This window comes from Tamandua tetradactyla, chromosome 1 (genome assembly GCF_023851605.1).
Source record: "Tamandua tetradactyla isolate mTamTet1 chromosome 1, mTamTet1.pri, whole genome shotgun sequence".
Taxonomy (NCBI): Eukaryota; Metazoa; Chordata; class Mammalia; order Pilosa; family Myrmecophagidae; genus Tamandua; species Tamandua tetradactyla.
The window spans coordinates 13,241,208-13,267,061 of record NC_135327.1 but is presented as its reverse complement, the minus strand read 5'-3'; the positions used below and the strand labels follow the sequence as shown (position 1 = coordinate 13,267,061).

The 25,854-nt window shown below is 40.8% G+C and overlaps 1 protein-coding gene and 1 pseudogene across 2 annotated transcripts in view; one reads left to right on the top strand and one right to left on the bottom strand.

Moving 5' to 3' along the window:
• Positions 1–3,134: 3,134 nt before the first annotated feature.
• LOC143680081 (denticleless protein homolog pseudogene) lies at positions 3,135–4,594 on the bottom strand (annotated as a pseudogene).
• Positions 4,595–7,192: 2,598 nt separating this feature from the next.
• The window catches only part of ACTR5 (actin related protein 5), a 42,633-nt gene continuing 23,971 nt past the window's right edge, over positions 7,193–25,854 (top strand). For both annotated transcript variants that reach the window (XR_013179281.1, XM_077168726.1), the window contains exons 1-7: positions 7,193–7,963; positions 8,493–8,722; positions 10,502–10,671; positions 19,296–19,513; positions 20,175–20,357; positions 23,738–23,854; positions 24,727–24,866. Coding sequence is in view for 1 of the 2 variants with exons in the window: in XM_077168726.1 (XP_077024841.1) it covers positions 7,586–7,963; positions 8,493–8,722; positions 10,502–10,671; positions 19,296–19,513; positions 20,175–20,357; positions 23,738–23,854; positions 24,727–24,866 (1,436 nt within the window). In the remaining variant the exon portion in view is untranslated. The remainder of the gene's footprint in view (positions 7,964–8,492; positions 8,723–10,501; positions 10,672–19,295; positions 19,514–20,174; positions 20,358–23,737; positions 23,855–24,726; positions 24,867–25,854) is intronic.

Sequence of the window (25,854 nt, the reverse complement as noted above, 5' to 3'; positions counted from 1 at the left end):
ACAACTTTTCCTAAGCAAGGAGGTGGAAGGCCCACCTTCTGCCTTAGGGGCAAAATCACTGTCTCCAAGTATTTGGGTGGGTCCACTCACCTGGCCCACGCTTGCTTTCTTCTTCTTTTTTTTTTTTCTGTAACAGCTTTATTGAGATATAATTCACATACCATATGTATTAGTTAGGGGTCTCTAGAGAAACAGAATCAGCAGGAAATATCTGTGGAGATAGTATTTATAAAAGTATCTCACAAAACCGTGGGAACGTAGAGTCCAAGATCTGTAGGGCAGGCTGTTAAGCTGACGATTCCAATGGAGGATCTGGACGAACTCCACAGGAGAGGCTCACTGGCCAAAGTAGGAAGAGGCTGTTTCTTCTGGATCCTCCTTAAAAGCCTTCCAGTGACTAGATCAAGCATCACTCATTGCAGAAGATGCTCCCCTTGGCTGATTAAAAATGCAATCAGCTGTGGATGCACCTGACGTGATCATGATCTAATTCTATGAAATGTCCTCATAGCAGCAGACAGGCCAGCAGTTAACCAACCAAACAGGTACCACCACCTGGCCAAGTTGACACACACATGAACCTGACCATGACACCATACAATCCATCTTTTAATATGTACAGTTCAATAGTTTTTAGTATCTACATGGAGTTGTGTAGCCGTCACCACAATCAGTTTTAGAGTATTTCTGTCAACTCAAAAAGAAACTCATACTCCTAAATATCAATCCCCATTTTCCCTAGCTCTAAACAACTACTAATCTACTTGTCTCTCTGTAATTGTCTAATCTGGATATTCCACGTAAGTGCTGTCATACAGTATGTGGTCTTTTACGACTGGTTCTTTCATGTAGCATAGTATTTTCAAGGTTCACCCATGTTGCAACATCTATCACTAGTTCATTTCTTTATAAAGCTGAATAATATTCCACTGTATGAATATGCCACACTTAGTTTATTCATTTAAACAGTTATTGGACATTTGGGTTTTTTCCACTTTTTGGCGATTGAGAATAAGACTACTATGAACATTCATGTACAAATTTTTGTGGTCATCTGGTCATTTCTCTTGGATATTGTTCTAGTTTGCTAGCTGCTGGAATGCAATATACCAGAAATGGAACAGCTTTTAACAAGGGGAATTTAATGAGTTGCTAGTTTACAGTTCTAAGGCCGAGAAAATGTCCCAATTAAAAACAAGTCTATAGAAATGACCAATCAAAGGCATCCAGGGAAAGATACCTTGGTTCAAGAAGGCTGATGAAGTTCAGGGTTTCTCTCTCAAGTGAGAAGGCACATGGTGAACACAGTCAGGGCTTCTCTCTCAGCTGGAAGGGCACATGGCGAATACAGCATCATCTGCTAGCGTCTTCTCCTGGCTTCCTGTTTCATGAAGCTCCCCGGGAGGCATTTTCCTTCTTCATCTCCAAAGGTTGCTGGCTTATGGACTCTCTGCATCTCATGGCTACATCGTTATGCTCTCTCTGAGTCTCTCTGAATCTCTCATTCCAAAATGTTTCTTTTATAGGACTTCAGAAACTAATCAAGACCCACTCAAATGGGTGGAGATATGTCATCCCCTAATCCAGTTTAACAACCATTCTTAACTAAATCACATCAACCAGGGAGATGATCTCATTACAGTTTCAAATATACAGTATTGAATAGGGATTATTCTACCTTTAAGAAATGGGATTTATATTAAAACATGGCTTTTCTTAGGGGGCATACTTCCTTTCAAACCAGCACAGATATATATTTAGAAGTAGAATCGCTGTGACCTGAGCTTTCTTGGCTTCAGACTTCAGCTTCCATGGTTCTGCCTATGAAGTTATTTTTCCTTCAATTTGTCCCTTTCAGTCCATACTGACAATGGTTCTGTTTATACAGATCCCACAACTCTCTTGTTGGTTTTCTGTGCAGTACACTGGGATCATGCCCATCAAACAAAAGGACTTTCTACAAATCCTTTTTGGATAACTCCATCTCAAATACTGGCTTTTTCTGAAATGGCTGACTGGTTCCTTGTTTAGTTAAATCCTCATCTGGGGTACTATTCTCTGGGTTATCCCTTTCTGGGAGCCTGGAATTTTCCAGACCATTGATTTCTGGTTTCTTTTTACCCAAGAGTTCAGTTCTTAGCTTATCTCTTTCCTGTCGCATTTCACTATAAGCTGCAAGGAGAAACCAGGCTGCACTTTCCACATTTAATTTGGAAATCTCTTCTGCTAAATATCCAAGTTCATGGCTTTAAAACTCTGCCTTCCAGCCAAAGCCAGTCAATTTTGCCAGACTCTTTGGCACCTTCCTTCCAATTTGCAATAACACATGCATAATTTGTGTTTAAAACCTTATCAGTATTTTCAGAGTCCACATTTCTACCAACAGTCTGTTCAAAGCATGCTAGGCCTTCTCTATAAAATTCCTTACAACTCTTTCAGAACCTTCACTTTATCCACTTAGAAGCTGTTCCAACATGTTGGTATTTACAAACTGCAGCAGCAGCCCACTTCTCCAGTACCAAAATCTGTGTTCACTAGTAAGCTGCTGGAATGTGATATACCAGAACTGGAACAGCTTATAAAAAGGGAAGTTTATAAACTTGCAACTTTACGGTGCTAAGGCCATGAAAATGTCCACATTTAGACAAGGCTATAAAAATGTCTAAACTAAGGCATCCACAAAAGATACCTTGGTTCAAGAAGGCGGTTTCTCTCTTGGCTGGAAAGACTCATGGTGACATCTGCTAACTTTCTCTCTAGGCTTCTTCAGTGGCTTCCTTGGGGCTCTGTCCATTTTGTTTGCTTTGTCAGTTTTGGTGGCTCTAAAGCTTTTTCCAAAATGGCTCCCCTCTTAAAAGACTTCAGTAAGCAACTTCACCTTGAATGGGTAGAGACACATCTCCATGGAAATCATCTAATGAAAGATTACTACACACAACTGGGTGGGTCACATCTCTGTGGAAACAATAAAAGATCCCATCCAACAATATTGAATGAGGATTAAAGGCCATGGCTTTTCTGGGGTACAGAGTAGCTTCAAACCGGTAAATGGACTGCGACTGGATTTATCATAAAAAATTATGATATTTTAATTAGTTCTGATGTCTAATTGAAAATAGTCACTGGAGAAGTCTTCAATCCAGTGTATTGAACATGTAGAAGTTATCATCTGTGTAATTAACAAAACAGAGCCAGTGGAATCCAAAATTGGATTTGAGTATCTTAGTTTTCAAGTGCTGCTACCTGGATACAAGAAAGATTTAGATGCTATGGGTTCTTATCAATAAGTAGTATAATTCTTGTGCAAATCCCTTACTTTGATTATCCCATCCACGACTCCTGCTGAGACTAATGTATTCTCATCTTGAAAGAGGACCACAGGAATACTCTGCTGAAAATCCACAGAAGGAACTGGTTCTTTTGAATGCTGTTTCTTCTTGGGTTTTGAAGGGATTTGCTTGTCCAGGGTATTGTAAGTACCAGTGGTTTGATTCACTTGCCTATAAATCTCATCTTCTTGTTGTTGTACCTAGTGTCCCAGACTGGAAGGTTGCCATCTCTCCCACCTGTGCAGGAGAAAGCTTTCTCAAATTTAGAAAAGGCAACTGACTTGAGGTTGCATTGATGACCTCTACATATTCCAATCAGCTTTTACATCCCAGATTTTACATCCCAAACTTTGGCTATTTGATCGCCTGCTGCTTTAACAAGTTTCTCCAGGGACCCAGGCAAAGTCAAAGACAGCACGCCAGTGAGCCATCCATTCTTTGAAGCACTACTTTTTGCACATTTGTGATTCTGTGTCATATAATCGAACAAAGTTTTCTTTGTTGGCAACTGCTAGCATATGTTCCATATTAGGAGCATTTCTTGGGCACCAAACTGGGGCTGGTGCTGGTGCAGTACCAAACTGAAGAGTCTCTGGGTGGAAGGAAAAGGCTCAACTGAGAGAAAACCTGTGGAAATGCCCCCCAAATGCAGCAGAAACTCTGGACTGTGACCCTCAGAACATGACTCGTTGGTGCCTCCAACTCCTGTCACCACAATTCCTGAGACTTTTTTTTTTTTTTTTTTTTTTTTAAAGACAGAGAGAAGGAAGGAAGGATAGAAGGAAGGAAGGAAGGAAGAAAGGGAAACATTTTCTTGTTTTTATTGTATTCTGTTTCTCCGTATTTGTTACATGGGCTGGGGCCGGGAATCGAACCGAGGTCCTCCGGCATAGCAGGCAAGCACTTTGCCCGCTGAGCCACCGCGGCCCGCCCAATTCCTGAGACTTTTGAAGATTTTACAGTGCAAAAAGATTTTATAGTTCTCAGCTTTCCCTGGAGCAACTTAGAAATCGGGTTTTCTGGGTTTGCTAAGCTAGATACCATTTGTATGCATGTTTTCCAGTTTCTGAAATTTTGTTGTCTCATTCCTCTTCTTACAGTATTTTGCCTTTGTAAAAAAATGCTTTGCTGTGATAGGAACAATCCCTCCCCTCTCAGATCCTTCCATCTGCCCCTCGTGCTGAGGGGAGGACCCAGCACTGACACCTCACACATCATCACAACCAAGGCTCTAACTCACCTGCAGTGAAGGGAATTTGCCCCATGGCAAGCACTTTATGGGACACTCTTCTCTGCCCCCTCATGAAGGAAGCCTGAGGAGACTTTTGAGCTGAGCCTTGAAGAAGGAGCAGGATTCTAGAGGCAGATGCTGGAGAGCAGAGCATCTCAGGTAGTGTCAACAATAGGTGCAAAGAGACAGGCTACCAAAAGGCCAAGGCATGCCCTGTGTCTGATGGTAGCAGAATCTAGGGTGGAGCTGGAGACCCTCTGCTAAATTTCCTGTTCCCAGCCCTAGTCTGCAGCCTGTCTCCTAGCTCCATGGATACCCCTTTCCTTCCCCAAGCATTTGGCTCAACAAGCTTGACCTGGTGCTGGAGGCCAGGTCCAGTACAAGGTCTTGGTCAGTCATGATGAATCACAGCTCAACATGCAGTCTGATGTCTGCACCCATCTCATCCTCGCGGCCGAGCTGCAGGCAGACTGGGTGGCACACAGTCTCCTCGGAAGAGTCTTCTGAGGGCTCATGTCTGGGTCCTGCCATGAAGACTCCCTCAGGGGCAACAGCATGTACTTCATCTGGCCATTTAACTGGATGTGTGTTACTTAGGACAGAGGACAACATGACAGTGGCTTAAGGAAAATAGGGTATTTCCTTCTCGGGTAAAAATCAGAGCCAGTGCGGGGCTACACCAATGCTGCTTAAACATTAATATGCATTTGAATCATATGAGTACCTTATTAAAATGCAGATTCTAATTTACTAGGTGTGGGGTGGGACTAGAATTGTGTATTTCTGACAAGTTCCCAGGTGATGCTGAGGCTGCAGGGCTGTGAAACCACACTTGGAGTGACAAGACCTTAGAGCACTGAGTCACAAACTTTGCTTTCTATTAAAATCACCTGGGGATTATAACTGACAGTCATAAACTTTCAATGTCCAGGTCTTACCCCACGCTAATAAAACCAGAATCTCTGAGGGTAGGACAAAGAAGAACTCTCTTGTTCATTGTTCTCAATGCCTCTTGGCTTTGTCCTCTGAGAAGTCCTTGTCCATTATCCCCCTGATTATTTTTGAAAGTAAGTCCCTTCCTTGGGGCTGCATAGCTTTCAAACTCTGCTTCCTGCTGGTGCAGGTCCCAGGAGTTATATTAGAGGTTGAATACTTAGGGGCTTTTGCTGTCCATACTTGTGGTTTCTTGGTGATACAATTCCCTCTGAACTTAGTAGCCTTCTGGTCTACTTTTTTCCAGTCATTTCTGGACTAATAATTACACAAAGATTTGGTCCATAGTTATGCTGTGCAATACGGTAGCCACTAGCCACATATGGCTATTTAAATTTAAATGTGGATTAATTGAAACGAAATGAAATAAAAAATTCAATTCCTCAGTTGCACTACTCACATTTCAAGTGCTCAGTGGACATAAGTGGACAGTGGCTACCACATCATACATTGCAGACTACAGAATATTTCCATCAGTGTATTGATAAGTTTTCTTCTGCAATAATGTGGTATAACAATCCCTGAATTTTAGAGGTTTGTAAGAATAAATAATTTTGTTGTTCACAGAGCCATGGGGTGGCTGGGGCAGCTCAACTTCAGGTGGGAGGTCAGTTGGAGTTGGCCCCAGGCTTCGGTTTGGGTTCAGCCCTGCCCCACGTCTCTCATCTTCTTTGGACTTGGGGTGTGTTCATTTCATGAGAACAGGAGGAGTGCAAGAGGGCAGTCCAAACCACATAATCACAGCAAAAATATATTAAAAAGGATACAGTGAAAAAGTCTCCCACCACTGACCCATCTACCCTGTTCCTTCCCTTTACAGGTAAATTTCTTCATCAGTTTCTTGTCTGTCTGTATGAAAAAACAAGCCAAAATATATAGCACATACATGTAGTTCCTAAACTTACATTTATTGGACTCTGCATTGCGTTTGTCTCCCTCTTTCTCAATTTAATGGTGGATACCTTAAGATGTATGCAACAATGAGTATGTACTGGAGGACAACGCCCTTATTCTGATTTTTGCCCCTGAGCTGGCTCCCCATCGGGCCAAGAAGTGTTAATAGAGGTTCTTAAAGGTCTGCTGTGTGCGGGGCGTGTGTGTGTATGTGTGTGTGTGTGTGTGTGTGTGTGTGTGTCTCAACTCTTGCTAAGGAAATGTATTTAGAGCCACCTTTTGCAATTAACTTGCTTTCATCTCTCAGAGTTATTGTTTCAGAGCTGGTGGGGCAGATTCAAGGCAGCTTCTCTAACTCTTGTTATTCCCTTAGTCAAGGGTAAGGGCGGAAATGGGGAAGGAGAGAGTGTCCAGTCCTTTTAGGCTAGAAGTTAAGTCGCATGATCATACCTAGCCAGGTGACCACGTGGGGAAGTTATACCGCTAAAAGGAGAAAATACACATCGAGAAGCAATTGGGAGTCCCTTCCTCAGTTCTGAGGTCCCAGTGAGAGGGCACAGTCTACAGGAATTGACAAATTTTTTTAAACTTAGGATTGTTTAAATAAGTGGACAGCTCGATGAATTTTCACAAAGCGAACACACCCGCGCAAACTGAATGCTGTCAGTACCCCAGAGTTTTTAGTATTTTAATTTCCTTCCCAAGGTAGTCAGAAGGGTTGAGTCAGGTCTGGACGCCGAGGGCGGCCTAACCACGTGGAGACCCGGCCGGGGGCGGGTGGAGGTGAGTCACCGAGAAGTGGGCGTGGCTCGGCGAAAAGGCGGGCCCCGGGTCCAGCGGCAAGGAGGGGGTGGGGCCTGAGACGTACGCGCCGGGGGCGGGGCTTCCTGGCCCGGAGTCCTGTCTAGAGCGAGGGGGCGTGGTCGCGTGTCAGCGGTTGGAGGCGGGGCTAAGTGGCGAAGGTGGGCGGGGCCGAGCGGCGCGGCCTGGGCCACCAGCGGGCGAGTCGGGCGGAAAAGTCAGGTTTTTAGCGAGGGGCGGAGACTTCGAGGCGCTGAGGGCCTGAACGGGGCGGCGTTACGCGCGGGGGCGGGACTACGCCGCGGCGAGCGACGAGAGCCGGTGCTCACGATCCAAAATGGCGGCGGCGAACGTGTTCCCGTTCCGAGACGCCCGCGCCGCTCCGGATCCGGTGCTGGAGGCGGGCCCCGTAGCCCACGGGCCACAGCCGCTGCCGCTGGTGCTGGACAACGGGTCGTTTCAGGCTCGCGCCGGCTGGGCATGTCCGGGGCCGGACCCGGGCCCGGAGCCGCGCCTGCAGTTCCGCGCCTTGTGCGCCCGCGGGCGGGGCGGGGCGCGGGGCGGGGCGGGGCCGCAGGTGGGCAACGCGCTGGGCAGCCTGGAGCCGCTGCGCTGGATGCTGCGCTCGCCCTTCGACCGCAACGTGCCGGTCAACCTGGAGCTGCAGGAGCTGCTGCTGGACTACAGTTTCCAACACCTGGGGGTCTCCTCACAGGTGAGAGGCGGGGCGGGGTTAGGCTTGGGGGGAGGGGCTCATCGTCTCTGCTCATTCCCTGCGAGACACTAATGGTCACTGCAGTGGCTTTAGTTGTTACTCATTCGATCAGATTTTAAGCGCCTAGTCTGTGTGAGCCCTGTTGTGTGAGCTTGGGGGACATAAGTGAGCAAAATAAAACGCCTTTTCTTTTGGAGCTTAATTCGGGCACATATGCTCACTTGTTAAGACAGTTATTAGCATATGTGTACTGAGCGCCTCGTCTGTGTCCACCACTTTTATAGGCGATTGGAATACCTCCGGGGACATAACACAAAAATACGTAAGCTAGTAAGGATAGGTATTCTAGTATGAAAAGACTGATTATAAACAGTAGAATTAGGAGGTAAATTCTCGTGGCATGATAGGAGGAGAGGAGAGGGTTGCATTTTTCAGTAAAATGGTCAGGGTAGGCCTTATGGGAGTGATATTTGATCAAGGACGTGCAGGAGGTTATCACTCATCGATTCCCCCTTTTCTTTCAAAGTAGGGCTGTGTTGATCACCCTGTAGTTTTGACAGAAGCGGTGTGCAATCCACTGTATTCACGGCAGATGATGTCTGAGCTTCTTTTTGAGTGCTATGGGATTCCCAAGGTCACTTACGGAATAGACAGCCTCTTCAGCTTCTACCACAATAAGCCGAAGAAGTGGATTTCCAGTGGGCTCATCGTTTCATCTGGATATCAGTGTACGCACATTTTGCCCATCTTAGAAGGGAGGTGAGTTACACTTAAAGCATTTGAGTGCTGTTTAATGAAGCATTCAGAGAACATTTATTGAGTGCCCAATTTAAAGGCCAAGTGGAGAGAGCAAGTACTAGACCAAGAACCAGGCCTCTGAACTTGGCTCTGATCCTGCCTCCCTGTGTGATTGGGTAAATATATCACTTCACTTTACATCTTCGTGACCTCCTGGAGGGAGTTGGAGTAGGTGGGTCCCCAGGTTGAAATCGTAATTCTAAAATTTTATAATTCTGATTTATGGGGAGAGGCAAGTACAATATCTGCAGGGGGTAGGCACTTAGTGAAAATGTTTTGAATATATTATTTGAGTAAATTTAATTTAGACTTTCTTTGTGTTCTGGAGTCACTTTGTTGTTAAGAGACTTTATTTTTTTATCAGAGCTTTTAAAAAGATAACTTCTTATAAAGTTAAAAAGCTTTTTAGTCATCATTGTTTAGCCCTTTCCAGGTAGTGGTGGCACATAATAGCATTTATTAAATATTTCTAAATTGAATAAAGGTGAGGGTACTTTCTGTCATATTTAAAATGTATTCTCATTTTACAGCTGGGCTTTAGTTGTCTGATAAGAGACTAGGACAGCTCCATGTTCTCTTTGAGTTCTCTCATGTTGCATTTAAGCGGGGGTGGGGGGGTGGGGGGGTGGTGGTGGGGAAAGAGACCTGACTCTGGAGTTGAATGTCTGGGCTTGCAACCCTGCTAAGGATAGTATTTAACCTTTGCACTTAGGTGTTTCATAACCTGTAAAATTGGAAAAACCTGTTTTCTGAGGGCTATCCTAAAGGTGAAATGAGACCATTTAGGTGACGGCATGTTGTAAACTATAAAGCAGTCTGCATAAATAAATCAAGGTAAATGCCACTGAATTATTGAGACTTATAGTGGGAATTTCTCTTTTGTTTCCGTGAAAATTTATGAAGAAAAAGGACATTCTTGGACTTTACAAAAAACTCCCTAAATAAGGAGTCCTCTGTTTTATGTAAACGGAATATTCAAAAATTAAAAATAACATTTTTATGTTGAGAGAAAGTTATTTTTACCTGAAGGCTCAGAAGTTACCAGATTGGAACATATTCTGTACTGTGCTGGTGTCTGCTGGTGAGGTGTGGTATAGCTGTGGCATTTCAACATACTGCAAGTTCCTAGGTGCTTTGCTGTTTTAACTTTTCACATTGAGAAAATTAAGTGGCTGGTTCTTTTCCCCTTCAGTTCATGCGAGAAGGATGTGATTCTCTTAGGAAATTGCAGTAAGCCAGTGTGTGTGTGTGTGGTTCCTTACTGTGTCTGCATCATTGGAAGTGGAGTGGCTAGCAGAGGGCTTCTCAGACTCTGGCCTATGCCAAAGTCACCTGGAGAGCTTGTTAACACTCAGATTCCCAAGCTTATTTCAGACCAAATAAGTCCGAATCTCCTCGAATCCTAGGACCACAATTTGAGAAATACATGATGAGTCGCATAAGGGCCTAACTCCAGAGCATGTGCTCTTTCCATTAACCCTTGTTTCTATCTGAGACATTGGCCCAAATTTAGATGTCCATATGTCTGTCTGGGTATGGATGAGAAATTCCTGCATTGAGTCAGGACTGATTTGCAGACCTTTATGGTCCCTTCCAACGGTAAAGTTTTACATTATCCCAGCCAGTCTGTTTCTTCCTCATTCATCTTCATTAAATTTTCCTTTTTCCTCCAAGATGCTCCATGTTCTCTCCTCCATGTTGCCAAACATTTCTGTGCCACGTTGTACTGTTTGGTTGTAGGTTAGATGCTAAAAACTGCAAACGCATCAATCTTGGAGGAAGTCAAGCAGCCAGTTACCTCCAGCGTCTCCTCCAGCTGAAGTACCCTGGGCACCTGGCAGCCATCACCCTCAGCCGCATGGAGGAGATCCTGCACGAGCACAGCTACATCGCCGAGGATTACGTGGAAGGTAACGAACTGGACATTTGCCTGCAGCTGCTGGATGTTACCTACCTTCAAAGCGGTCCTTAAATGGTTGTCAGGTTAACGCTTTTGCTGGCGCACTTCTTTTTTTTTCATTTTTACTGTTTTTTAGCACCCTTTTCCCCTTTTGCTGATCACTTTCCTAACAAACTGTCAAATAAACTGATGATTTATTTATGTGGGTTCCCTCCACAAATGGTAGTTTTTACGACTTGGCTCCGATGCATGTCATGGACTTGTACAACTTTTAACTTACTCCAAAAGTTTAATGTTTTTTTTAGGAGGGCCAAAATCTAGAGCAGAACATACTAGCTTAAAAATGGTTTGTTTGAGAACAGTTGAAATTGTTTCATCATTCCGTTACTATAGAATTTTTGCTCTAGAAGCTTATCTTTCTCTCTTCAAGCTTGATCTTGAACATCTGATTATGCCTTATTGGTAATACTTTTAATTACTGTAAGAATGATGACTATTATCTTATCACACATATGTAATGAAAAGAATAACACATTCCTCATAAATTTAGATAGTTCAAATTAAACCAAAGGACTGTAAAAAATACCACTGTGACTACAACAATACTGTTCGAAAGGACATGAAAGAATTTTCTTTTTGGCATTGAAGGTGCCGACTTCAGCTGATTATTGATGAGCTCCTGAAAAGGAAGATCCATGTCTTCATGTACTTTTGAAAACATTTGTTAAGTACCTATGGTATTTCTGGGATACAAAAGTTAAGGAGACAGACATGGAAAGAAATAATTGATGAGAACATTCAGACCAGAGAGTTGGGTGCTTGCTTTCCAGAGGATATATAGTTAGTCAACTGTCCTGGCTGCCATTTCTCTGTTCTCAGGGTGCTTTAGTATTGGCTTTTTTTCAATTTGTTTTTTGTTCAGTTCTATGAATTTTAACATGTATTTAGATCCATTTAATCACCACTTCAATCATAATACAGAACAGTCTATCACTCCAAAAAACCACCCTTATGTTTATCTCTATAGTCATACACTCCTCCCACACCAGCCTCAGGCAACAACTCATCTGTTTTCTGTCATGATGGTTTTATCTTTTCTAAGATGTTACATGGAGTCAAATGGTATGGAACTTTTTGAAGACTTTTTTTCACTTAGGTTTGAAATTCATCCATGTTGTGGTGTATGTCAGTCGTTCATTCCTTTTTATTGCGGAGAAGTGTTCCATTGTGTGGATGTACCACGATTTGTTATCATTTACCAATTGAGAGTCATTTGGATTGTTTCTGGTTTTGGGAAATTATGGATAGAACTACTATAAACATTCATATACAGGTTTCTGTGTGAACATGAGCTTTCATTTCTCCAGAGTAAATGGATTGCTGGGTCCTATAGTATGTTTAACTTTATAAGAAGCTGCCAGATAGGTATCTAGAAAGGCTGCATCATTTTTGTGTATTTATCAACACTGTATGAAATGTATGAGAGTTGCTGTATATCCTTGCCAGCACTTGGTATTGTCAACATTTTTTCTAATGGTTATGATTAGTGGTAGCTCACTGAAGTTTTAATTTGCATTTTCCTATAATCTAATGGTGGTGTAAATCTTTTCAAGTGCTTATTTGCCTTCTCTGTATCTCTTTGGTAGATTGTCAGTTCAGGTCTTTTGCCATCTAAAGTGGTTGGTTATTTTCTTAATCTTGAGTTATGCCAGTTCTTTATATGTTCTAGATACAGGCTCTCTGTTGGTTTTATGATGTGCAGATATTTTCTCCCAGTCTGTAGACTTTCTTTTCATTTTCTTAATAATGTCTTTTCTTTTTGATCAAGTCCAATTTATCATTTTTCTTTATGGATCATGTTTTTTGTGTCATGTATAGGAACTCATCACCTAACCCCTATGATTTTCTTCTGTGTTTTCTTCTAAAGGTTTTATGGTTCTCCATTTACATGGAGCTCTGTAATATATTTTGAGTTCATTTTTATATAAGGTGCTAGGGTTAGGTCATTTTTTTTTTTTTGCATGTAGATATCCAGTTATTTCACATCATTTGTTGAAAAGATTATTATGTTTGAATCCCCAAGATACACATAGATTTGATGGTCACTAGAAGGATTTTTTGATGGTCACTAGAAGGACTCACAGGACTTAGAAGCTGTTATGTTCGTGGTTATGGGTTCTTACAGTGAAAGGATAAAAGCAAAATCAGTAAAGGGCAAAGACAGATGGGGCAAAAGTCCAGATACAATCTTCCATGGGTCTTCTCCAATTGTTGTCACACAGGACACACTTAATCCCTTTAGCAGTGAGTTGTGACAACACATGCAAAGTGTTTTCTACCATGGACGCTCATTGGAGACAGTCTCCCAGGTACCCACTGCCTAGTACATATAACAGAATTCCAGACTTCGAGAAGTAGAACACGCGTTCAGTATAAACAGTATTGCTTGCACAAAGAGTCTGACACAATCAACCACCCTTATCCTGTAGGGAAAATTTTATATCAGTGTAGAGGACTTCTTTCTGGTCAGGTTTCCAGACACCATTCAAGGGCCAAACTTGCAAGCATGACTTTCTAAGGACAACAGTCTCAGGCTTCTTTTCTGTATGTATGTCTTTTCTCCATTGAGTTAACTTTGTATCTTTAGTAAAAATCAGTTGGCCATATTTCGGTGTGCCTATTTCTGAACATTCTTTTCTGTCCCATCGGTCTTTGTGTCTGTTACTTAAACAGTAATATATCTATGTATCTACAAAAAATTTTTTTGGGATTTTGATTGAAATTATGCTGAATCTATACATCAATTTGTATATATGTATTTTTCCTGTGTTGAATCTTCCATTCCATGAACCCAGTATATCTTCCCATTTATCTAGGTATTTTATTTCATCAGCATTTTGTCGTTTTCAGCATATAGATTAAGCTTGCACATTAATGTTTTATTATATATGTATTTCTTTGCTTTTTTTTGGAGGTACTGCAAGCGGTATTTTATTATTTCAGTTTTATTGTTTTGTTTTGTTTTTAATGTGCTTTTATTTATTCAAGTTATTTTACCACTCATCTACAGTACTCATAATAGTATACTTCAAGATAAAATAGCATAATCAGTAGTGTTTTGTAATCATTCATCTGAAGAATAGTATGTATCTTTCTTTTTTTTTTGTCATAGATACTTGTCCAGTATGAATTAGAATTTTCAGGTACATTGGCAACATAGAAAAATATCCAAGCTGAAACTATTACAAGTTAAGATATAAAATAGAACCATGGTTTTAATGTGCATTCCCTTGATGCCTTAAATTATATGAGTGTCTTTTAATTTTTTTCTTTCAAGTAAAAAGAATATTTTTATTGTTGCTTTTTAAAGAATCATTTGAAAACTAGTATTTATCTTCAAATTTAAGGGATTGAAATATTCTTACTGCCAAGAACTAAAAAGAAAGGCTACAACCAAGCAACCAAATTGTTATCCTGAAATAGATTTGTAGTAGTTTTTAGAGATGAAAGGTCGTGCCAGGCTTTTCCAGTGGTAACTTGTGGGGAAAAGAGGACAAATTGGGGTTATGGGTAGGTGGGGAAGGAACTAAAAGAACATTTTTCTTAAGTTGATAAGTGAATAAGAAACTGTTTTACGTTTGTATAAATATTGAGATTTAAGGTGAGAGAGAGAAGTTGAAGTCTTTTAGGTCCTGTAATCTGCAGTTTTTCTTTACACAAGAAAAAATTAGCAAATGGTAGATTAAATGATTTTTCCTCGGCCATATCCATATATTTGCATGATTTTTGAAATTGAATGAAAGTGATATAATAAAATTTATACATTGTCCTGGTATTCATTATGAGATGTATTTTTGGCAGCAGAATTAGCAGCACCCAGATAATTAGTTTCCTGGAAGGACAGTTGGTATCATAGTATAAGCTCCCTTTAGGAAAAGTCATTATATATTGTACAGTGGAAATGCTAAAATTAGGTATGCTAATTTATCATTTGGGCTTGTCTGATCAATTTTCTAGGGAAGTATGGAAAGTGACTATGGAGTGAGGAAGAGTAGGGGCAGTTCAGGAAAGCCAGTGGACCCCATAGTGGTCAGCACTGATATCCAGCATGAATTGGAATTGGCCTGGCTCGGGGTAGCTAGCACCTTTCTTTTTTTTTTTTTTTTTGATCATTCCGTTCTACATATATAATCAGTAATTCACAATATCATCACATAGTTGCATATTCATCATCACGATCATTTCTTAGAACATTTGCATCAATTCAGAAAAAGAAATAAAACAAAAACAGAAAAAATATATATATACCTACCATACTCCTTATTCCTCCCTTTCATTGATCACTAGCATTTCAATCTAAATTTATTTTAACATTTGTTCCCCCTATTACTTATTTTTATTCCATATGTTTTACTCATCTGTTGACAAGGTAGATAAAAGGATCATCAGACACAAGGTTTTCACAGTCACACAGTCACATTGTGAAAGCTATATCATTATTCAGTCATCATCAAGAAACATGGCTACTGGAACACAGCTCTACATTTTCAGGCAGTTCCCTCCAGTCTCTCCATTACATCTTGAATAACAAGGTGATATCTACTTAATGCCTAAGAATAACCTCCAGAATAACCTCTCTGACTCTGTTTGGAATCTCTCAGCCATTGACACTTTGTCTCATTTCACTCTTCCCCCTTTTGGTCAAGAAGGTTTTCTCAATCCCGTGATGCTGAGTCTCAGCTCATTCTAGGATTTTTGTCCCACGTTGCCAGGAAGGTCCACACTGCTGGGAGTCATGTCCCATGTAGACAGGGAGAGGATGGTGAGTTTGCTTGTTGTGTTGGCTGGAGAGAGAGGCCACATCTGAGCAACAAAAGAGGTTCTTTTGGGGGGTGACTCTAAGGCCTAATTTTAAGTAGGCTTGACCTATCCTTCGTGGGGTTAAGTTTCATATGAACAACCCCCAAGACTGTGGGCTCAGTCTGTAGCTTTGGTTGTCCCCACTGCTTGTGAGAATATCAGGAATTCAACTTGGGGAGTTTGAATTTTCCCCTGTTCTCACCATTCCCGGAAGGGGACTTTGCAAGTACTTTTCCACTCACTGATCAAATCGCTCTGGGATTCATCAGGGCATCACTGGGTAGCACCTGTCTTGAACTTCGGTCTCTCCTCCTTGCCAGTTTCTGTTGAACTCTTACTTTCTCCTTCAATGATGTGTTTAATATTAGGCTAATTGATTGGGGCCTGCGCGGGACCCTTTGGCTCTGTAGACTAATAATCTGCCCATTTAACCATTTGTTTGCTTCTTGCCTTTCACTTAACTTTAAACTAGTAGTGTTGGTTGTATACTATAGACGGATTTTTTTTTCTGTGTATGTTGTATGATGGGGGTCACATTTCATTCTATTTTCGTCTGAGAATCCCCTTATTGCAGCACCATTTGTTAAATTTTTTTGTTGTTTGGTTTTTTTTTGTTAGCTTGTTTGTTTGGCAGTGCATGGGCTGGGCATCAAACCTGGGTCTCCTGCATGGCAGGCAAGAATTCCACTACTGAGCTACCCCTCACATCCCCATAGCCAGATTTCTACAGTGTTCTACCTATGTCAGCGGTGCCAAAATGTGTATCACTTACATGTTTTTCCTAGAACGAGAATATATTCAGCACTCTGAATTTAGTTCTTACTAAGAATTGTTAAAATGCTTTCCCCTGCTTTAAATCTGCTTAAATTTGAAAAATTCCTTAAAAAGGAGTCATTTCTGTGCAACAGGACTGGATACAAAAACTCAAAAATGGACAGCACAATACTACCTAATTGTAATGTAATTATGTTAAAACACTGAATGAAGCTGCATCTGAGCTATAGTTTTTTTTTTGTTTGTTTTTTATATATATTTTTTATTTTTTATTTTTATTTTTTTCTCTATATTATCATTTTATTTCTTTTTCTGTTGTCTTGCTATTTCTTTTTCTAAATCGATGCAAATGTACTAAGAAATGATGATCATACATCTATGTGATGATATTAAGAATTACTGATTGCATATGTAGAATGGAATGATTTCTAAATGTTGTGTTAATTTTTTTTTAATTAAAAAAGGGCAAAAAAAGAAAAAGGAGTCATTTGTTTGTTTGTTTTACTAGAAATTCTATGGACTACCTAAAATATGTAGTCAAATGAACAGTTCTCCTAGCTCTGGATTCTCAGACATTTTTTGATAATTAGCCTTGCAGGGAGGTAACATGAAATTGCAGCGTGGGAGGTGACAGTCCTTTGACTCCTCATAATCTCTTACTTTATCATATGCTTTTCCCGGAGAAGCCTCTGGGTGTTACTGAACTGTTCTGATAGATCTGTGCCCACATAGTTGCTCTTCCATTGGAGGTTTGTAAAAGTAGAGTGCTAGGTGAAAAATTATTCAGAAAGTCAGTCGTGTTGGAGAGCCAATCTCTGAGAGCTCTCATTAAGATGTTTTTCTCTTTTGTCTCCTTAAAACTTTTAAGGTTTGTTTTGTGGCCCAGGATATAGTCTGTTTTGGTGAATAGTCCATATATGCACTTGAAAATAATGCGCTTGAAAATATAGTCCATATGCACTTGAAACTATTGTTGGGTAGAGTGTTCTTTAAATGTCCTTTAGGCTCTGTTGATTGATGGTGTTCAGTTATTCTGTTCTTCATTTCCATTTGCTAGCTCTTATTATTGAGAGGAGTGTTGAAGTTTCCAGGTGTAATTGTGGATATGCCTATTATTTCTGTCAATTTTTGCTTTCACGATTCTGAAATTCTGTGGTTAGGTGCATATTTAGAACTCAATCTTCTTGGTAAATTGACCCATTTGTCATTATGTAATATCCCTCTTTTGTCCTTGGTAATTTTCTTTGATTTGAAGGCTACCTTTGGAAATAATAAAGCTGCTCTAACTTTCTTATAATTTGTGTCTGTGTTTTAGTTAGGGTTCTCTAGAGAAACAGAACTGGCGGATATGGATATGTGTGTATATGTGTGTGTACACACATATATACGTATATATGTGTGTGTGTGTGTGTGTGTATGTACATATATGCGAGTTATTGTAGGAATTGGTGCACACAACTGTGGAAATTGGCATGTCTGAATTCTGTAGGGCAGGTTGCAGGTTGGAAACTCTGATGAAGGTTTTGATGAATTCCCTCAGGAGAAACTGTCTGGCCTAAGTAGAGGAAGAATTTCTTTCCGACTACTGAAATCATCAGAGACTTCTCTCATCACTAAAGGCAGTCTCTTTTGGTTGATTGTAGATGTAATCAGCCATATATGCAATGCTTGACTGAGAACTAGCCACCATATCTACCAAGTTTACTGTTTGCATGGTATATTTTTCCAAACTTTGCCACTTTTTTTCTACCTGTATCATTATATTCAAAGTGAGGTCCTTATAGATAACATAGTTGGGTTGCTTTTTTTTTGTATGCTGTATGGCGGGGGTCATTTCATTCTTTTTCCATGTGAGTATCCCCTTATTGCAGCACCATTTGTTGAATTTTTTTGCTTTGTTTGGCTTTTCATTTGTTTGTTGGTTTGCCTGTTTGTTTGGAAGTGCATGGGCCGGAAATCAAACCTGGGTCTCCCTCAGGGCAGGTGAGAATTCTACCACTGAACTACCCTCGCACCCCCCAGTTGGGTTGCTTTTTAAAACCCATACTGTCAAATCTCTGTCCTTTAATTGGTGTGTGAAGTCCACTTGCTATTAATGTAATTATGTATATGTTTAGATTTAAGTCTACCATTTTATTGTTTTTCTGTTGTTTCCCTTTCTTGCTTTCTTTTGAATTATTTGAGCTTTCTTTTAAACTGGTATTCCATTTCGGTTTCTCTGTTGTGCTTTTTACTATTATATCTCTGTATAGTTTTTTAAGTAATTGCTCTAGGGTTTACAGCAAGCATACTTAACTTTTCACAGCCTGCTTAAAACCAGTATTTCATCATATCGGGTGGGGTGCAGAGCGCTCTATAGGTTCCTTTATCTTTCCCCGTTATGTTGTAGTTGATGTATTACTTCTGCCTACATTGAAAACCCCATTAGGCAATGTTATAATTTTTTCTTTCAATCGTCAAACATATTTTAATGAACTCAGGAGGGACATAGTCAACAATAATTAGCCAGACCTTCATCCTTTTTGTTGCTCTTCCTTCATTTCTGATGGTCCAGGTCTCCTTCTGGCATCATTTCTCTTCTGTCTGAAGAACTTTATTTAGCAGTTCTTTTGGAGCAGATCTGCTGGCATTACGTCCAGGCTTTGTAGCTGTATTCACTTGGAGAGATAGGGTGGAGAAGGCTTTCTCCATCTTACCTGAGATTGGAACACTGGCATTGATGTTTTTTATATCCTTTTTTTTTTTTTTCTGTATGCTATATGGTGAGGGTTATATTTCATTATTTTTCCATGTGACTATCCCATTATTGCAGTACCATTTGTTGATTTTTGGGGGTGGAGGGTGGGGGCTGAAGGGCACGGGCCAGGAATTGAACCTGGGTCTCCCTCATGGCATGTGAGAATTCTACCACTGGACAGTGTTTGCACCCCGTGGTATTGACTTTTTAATTTCTCTTTTGACAATGTTTTAATTGCATATTCTAAAATTATTTCTTTGAAGAATTGCAGAAGTGGCGGTGCCCTGATTATTATGAGAACAATGTCCATAAGATGCAGCTCCCATTTTCCAGCAAGCTCCTCAGCAGCACTTTGACCTCTGAGGAGAAACAGGAGAGGCGGCAGCAGCAACTGAGGCGGCTGCAGGAACTCAATGCCCGTCGGCGGGAGGAGAAGCTACAGCTTGATCAGGAGCGGCTGGACAGACTACTCTATGTGCAAGTAATAGCAGACCCGGGGGTGGTCTCCAGCCTTGCACAACACAAGGGCAATTAGTGGTCTCCAGCTGTGAAATGCATTGACCATCTAAGTTAACCTTGGAGTCAAGGAGTCCAGGGCAGTTTGTCAGTATAGAGATTTTTAAAGTGCTGTGTAGAACTCTGGACTTGTTATTTTTGCCTTATAATCTTCTTTATTGTATTTTTAATTCTAAATATAGCACACATGATACATAGTCACAAATCTTAATTGTACAGCTTGATGAATTTTCTCAATGTGAACATACCCATCTGTCACAATGATCAAGTAACAAAGTTACCAATACCGCAGACGCCTCCCTCATGTCTCCTCTCAGCCAGTAGCATTCCCAGCTCCTCCAACCCAAAAGGTAAAATTTCTGATGTTTGTCCCCATGGATTAGTTTCCCTGAAACAGTGATATGATGCTAGCCTAGAGCCATCTGGAGAGGTGAGCAGTTTGTGAAACTTTGATGAGAGATGGAGGTGTGATTTTTTTTTTTTTTGGTGGAGCAGGCTAGGTGAGTTCTGGAAGCCCTCTCCTGCATTTAGTCCTTCTCTGTTGGCTTCTCAGCCACTTCTTTTTCTTTCTTCTTTGTGATTGCGCTGTTTGTCCTGCGGATGACTCGTGATTGCTCTGATTTCAGGAGCTTCTAGAGGATGGCCATATGGATCAGTTTCACAAAGCGCTGATAGAGCTGAACATGGACTCTCCAGAAGAGCTGCAGTCCTACATACAGAAGCTCAGTTCAGCAGTGGAGCAGGCGAAGCAGAAAATTCTTCAAGCAGAAGTCAGCCTGGAGGTGGACGTGGTAGACAGCAAACCACAGGTGACTGACAGAGGGCCTTGGGGTGGAGGTGCTGTAGGGTCATTCCGAGAGAGTAGCCTTTCCCAGGTGGAGGAGGGTCTTGAGAAAGCTGACATTAAAGGGGCTGTGACCAGACTCGGGAGTGGGGGTCAGTGTGATAATTGTAGTGAGGATGAGTAGGGGTGTTTGCAGAATCGTGGGTGTCCTGCCCCTGAGGCTGAGTCAGCGGTGGAAGAGCTGACTCTCACTGCCTTCGCGGAGGACGGGGTCCTTCTGATTGTAAACCACCTCTTTCTAAACCATTGCTCTTATTCTGTCCTCCAGCCTCAGGTGAAATATTCTCCTTTTTCCAGGGTTTACCCTCAAGCCTGGAAAATTCCCCTTAAAAATGGTAGTCACCTATATTGAACAGATTTAGAATACATTGTCACTCGTTTGAATAAATGCTTGCCTTTGTATTCTATATGCAATACATGTCACATGACTTTTGGTGTGGGGGGCATTGTTGAGGGGCATTGCCTTGTTTAAAAGTTTGGGGGGTGGTGCAAGGGTAGTTCAGTGGTAGAATTCTCGCTTGCCATGAGGGAGACCCGGCTTTGATTCCCAGCCCATGCATTTCCAAAAAAATTCAGCAAATGGTGCTGCAATAACGGCAGTGTCACATGGAAAGAGAATGAAATGTGATCCCCACCATACAGCACACAAATAAAAAAAAAAGTGAGTTTGAGTGCCTGCTTACATTTGTAGTATAGATGAACAGGTTCTAGAAAAGTATATTTAAATGCTCTGAATTATGACAGTAATGTACTGGCTTTGTAGATTCCACAAGTAAGAAGGGACCTATTCAGTGCAGGACTCTTTTCATAAGCATGCTTAGCTGTTGGTTGTTGGGTCTGCTTGAACCCTTCCAAGACACCACCTCAAAAGATAATTGGTTCTACAATGCTGTTGTTAGAACATTTTTCTATAGGGCACAACAAAATATTTCTTCCTGTAGTCTCTCCCCTTTGAGTCCAGAAGGGTAAGACTTGCCCACCTTTCAAGTGGCGGAATGGCAGATGGCTGACGACGACACCCAGGAACCCTCCCCCCAACTTCTTTTGCTTAGGTTAAAATGAAAATGCAAGTGTCCAAAACCCTCTGTTGGGAATGACGCAATCAAGTCTCGTCCCCACGCGGGTTCATCGTTGTGAGGAGGAACCTTTTCCATAGGACTCTGCAGATAGGAAGCATTCTATCACCTGGGCGCTCTTAGTCACATCTTAATCCAGCCTAAAGGGGCTTGTTAAGGGGCCTGATTGTTCAGCTTCTCAATTTTGGCATATCCATTTATAAGTTATTAAGGAATCTGTTAAGTTTTTCTGTTAGTCTAGGCTATTTTGCAGGGCAGCAGCTATCAGACCCTTCTCTCCCTCGGCGTTCTGTGGGTGGTGGGACTCCCGCAGACAGTAAGTCTTCCACGGGGCCCCAGCCTTGAGAGGGAATGTGGGTGTTGATTAGGCTTATTTCAGTAAGAAAGGGCAAGGGATAAGCAAAGCCTATTCCTGGGGTTTTAATCTTTTAGTCTCTGTATTCATGTATGTTCTTTTTTAATTGAAATTTTTTTTTTAATTTGATAACATACAGACATGAACATTCTTACCATATGATCAATCATTCTTGGTATATGATCAGTAACTCCCAATATCATCACATAGTTGTATATTCATCACCATGATCATTTCTTAGAACATTCACATCAATTCAGAAAAAAGAATAAAAAGAAAAAATCTTATGCATACCATATCCCTTACCCTTCCTGTCACTGACTGCTGGTATTTCCATCTACCCAATATGTTTCAGTCTTTATTTCCCCTTATTTTTTTTCTATACCCCTTACCATTTCCTTTCATTGATCACTAACATTTCAATCTACTAAATTTATTTTAACATTTGTTCCCCCTATTATTTATTTATTTTTAATCCATAAGTTTTACTCATCTGTCCATACCATAGATAAAAGGAGCATCAGATACAAGGTTTTCACAGTCACACAGACACAAAGCTATATGATTATACAATCATCTTCAAGAAACATGGCTGCTGGAACACAGCTCTACATATTCAGGTACTTCCCTCCAGCCTCTCCAATAAACCTTAACGAAAAAGGTGATATCTATATAATGTGTAAGAATAACCTCCAGGATAACCTCTTGACTCTGTTTGGAATCTCTCAGCCATTGACACTTTGTCTCATTTCCCTCTTCCCCCTTTTGGTCTAGAAGGTTTTCTCAATTCCTTGATGCTGACTTCCAGCTCATTCTAGGATTTCTGTCCCACATTGCCAGGGAGGTTTACAGCCCTGGAGTCATGTCCCATGTTGGGGCGGGGGGGTGGGGCAGTGAGTTTGCTTGTGTTGACTGAGAGAGAGAGGCCGCATCTGAGTAACAAAAGAGGTTCTTTGGGGGTGACTCTTAGGCCTAATTTTTAAATAGGCTTATCCTATTATTTGTGGGGATAAGTTTCATATGAACAAACCCCAAGACTGGGGGCTCATCCTTTTGCTTTGGTTGTCCCCACTGCTTGTGAGAATATCAGAATTTCTCCACATGGGGGAATTGAATTTTCCCCCATTCTCGCCATTTCCCCATGGGAACTTTGCAAATACTGTTTTTATTCACTGTTCAAATCACTCTGGGATTTATTGGGGCATCACTCTGGACAAACCTACAAAATCTCATGTCCTATTCAAAATTCTGTTTACTCAGGGTGTTCAATTAAACTGTCCACACAAGTTATATTAGGAAATGCACTAGTCAAAATATAAATTTTGTACCAAATAAACATTTTTTGCTTTAGTCTCACACGTAAGTTTCAAAATATGATTTATTATCAATTTTCAACACCCTGCAATATTGAAATTCCTTTGTTCTTCCTCATGCAATGTATGTTCTCTTTTTAATAGCTTTGACAATCTTTTTTTTTTTGCAGGGGCAGGCACTGGGAATCAAACCCCGGTCATGGGCATGGCAGACGAGAACTCTGCGTGCTGAGCCACCGTGGCCCGTCCTGACAATCTTTGATAATTTTTTTTTTAGTTTCTATTGAAGTATCTTCACGAACTGTACCCAAAGTATACAATGAGAGGCTCACATTGTCATCGCATAGTTGTTTATTCATCACTATGATCATTTCTAGAGAATTTGCATCACTCCAGAAAAAAGAAAAGAAAAGAAAAAATCCATACGTCCCATACCCTATACCCCTACCTCTCATTACCACTAATATTGCAGTCTACCCAATTTTTTTTTATAGTTTTTATATAAACTTTTAGCACTGGGCAAATTTCCTTTTCTTTCTCATGACAATGAACTAATAGAACTAAAGCATATGAAATTACAGATTGTTTTGTTTGTTCTCAGACCCCTGACCTGGAGCAGCTAGAGCCATCTCTGGAAGATGTGGAAAGCATGAATGATTTTGAACCCTTGTTTTCAGAGGAGACTCCTGAAGTGGAGAAGCCAGTTACCACAGTCCAGGTTTGATTGCTGTAGGCTAAACCATGCTCTCACTTTGAAACTGTTGACTTAGGTGACCAGGCTAGTCTGGTATGCTTCTTTAGGAAGATAAAAAAATATGTCAGTGGTAGTTTATCAAAAAGGGGAGGGTGGTACTAATACTTAAAACATCCATAGTCAGATGTTTTTCTACAGTGATTGATTGAGGTTCCAACACCAAGATCTGAGTCTGAGAGAGACAGTCTGGCTGGCAGAAACATTTGGGCAGATAAATTGAGGACTTCAGGCCTGAATACTTTAGCTTTTAAGGTTTCATTTAAATTTAAGTCAATGCCATTAATCCTTTTTTTTTTTTTTTTTTTTTTAATTTTTTACATGGGCAGGCACCGGGAATCAAACCTGGGTCCTCTGGCATGTCAGGCAAGCATTCTTGCCTGCTGAACCACCGTGGCCCACCCAATGCCATTAATCTTAATCTTCATTTGGGACTACATTTTTGTCATTACATGGCAACCAGTTAAATTGATCTGGTCTGAGTCCCTCCTGAGTACGAGAGCTGTCCTGTCTGTGTAGACAGTGGTGCTGAGTAAGGCCATGGGCAGGGAGCATGTCCTTCCACTGTAGGCCTTTCTGTTGCCGGCCACGAAGTGTCTTTCCCTGAAACTCAACAACCATTTCATCATGCAAGTTTGTAACTGTTTATAATTCAGCGATTGACAGAAGGCAGAATATTGAATTTTCAGGTCAGGAGAGTTGGGAAGAGCCTGTTCTGTTCTAGCATGAATAAAGCACAGAAGCTGTTTTGGACTGAGAAACATAGTTTGAGAAAATTAGTAACTGGGATGTTTGTCATTGTGGCCTAAAAATATCTTCTAAACCTTGGGTTTTTAAAGCCCGTGTTTAACTTGGCAGCGTATCATCAGCTGTTTGTTGGGACAGAAAGAATTCGAGCCCCAGAAATTATTTTCCAGCCATCCCTCATAGGAGAAGAGCAGGCTGGGATAGCGGAGACCCTTCAGTATGTTCTGGACAGGTGAGGCATGAAACTTCTTCTCCCTGTATTTCCTGAACCATTTCCTTGGATTTTTGTATTGAATGTCCACTTGATAGTTAGATCCTTTGGAAATCTGTCTCAGTCTGTCTTTTTATGGTTTGCTGTGTTCAGAAAGTATTCGTTTATCTACTGTCAGGCCTGGCACATATTTGGGGCTCTATAATTCTTTACTGAACGTGGAAATTCCAGTTGATTTAAGGAGGTTTAAGAATTCCTTCTAAGTTTGAGGAAAATAATCTTTGTGTTATTGGCTCTTATATAAACCCTCATATTATTAAAGAACTAGTGATTTTAAGTTACCCTAAAAATATGCAGAGCTTATTAAAGTGATTTTCTTTCCTCCCAGACATTTTATTCAAGAGTTTACATTTCTTTAAGAATGCTCTTCCCCTACCCCCATTTATGCAACCATTTCCCTGCAATGTGAGTTTTCTTAATTCAAGTTGAATAAATAGGAAATGTAATTTGTAATATGCTGAAACTTCATCAAGCAAGGAAAAAACATATTGCAGCTACTTTGAGTTTTTTATTAACAATGGGTAGACAAGTGTTCATAAGATAAAGGTGTTTTTTTTTTTTAAAAGTGCGAGTGGAGAGAGATGATTCCTCAAAAGAGAGGCAGGACTTTTTGGGGTGATAGAAATTTTTGTATCTTAATTGTGGTGGTGGTTACTGGAGTGTGTGAATTTTTCATAGCTTATAGCAGTGTTATTTTTGGTCCTCAATAAAGTTGGTTTATAGGAAGGCTTACAAATTCTAATCATGTTAAGGCATGGATGTAAGCATACGCATTAAGGTTTTGACTAGATTTTTGGAAACATTTCACTGTTGAGTATTCTGTAGAGATACAAATGAAAAATTTGAAGTTGGGGTTATTTTTTTTTGGCTTTCTGTGTAGAGGTTTTATATTTAGTACTTGGAACTTACATTTCCCCATTGATATTATCCTTTAATATTCAAGTTGGAA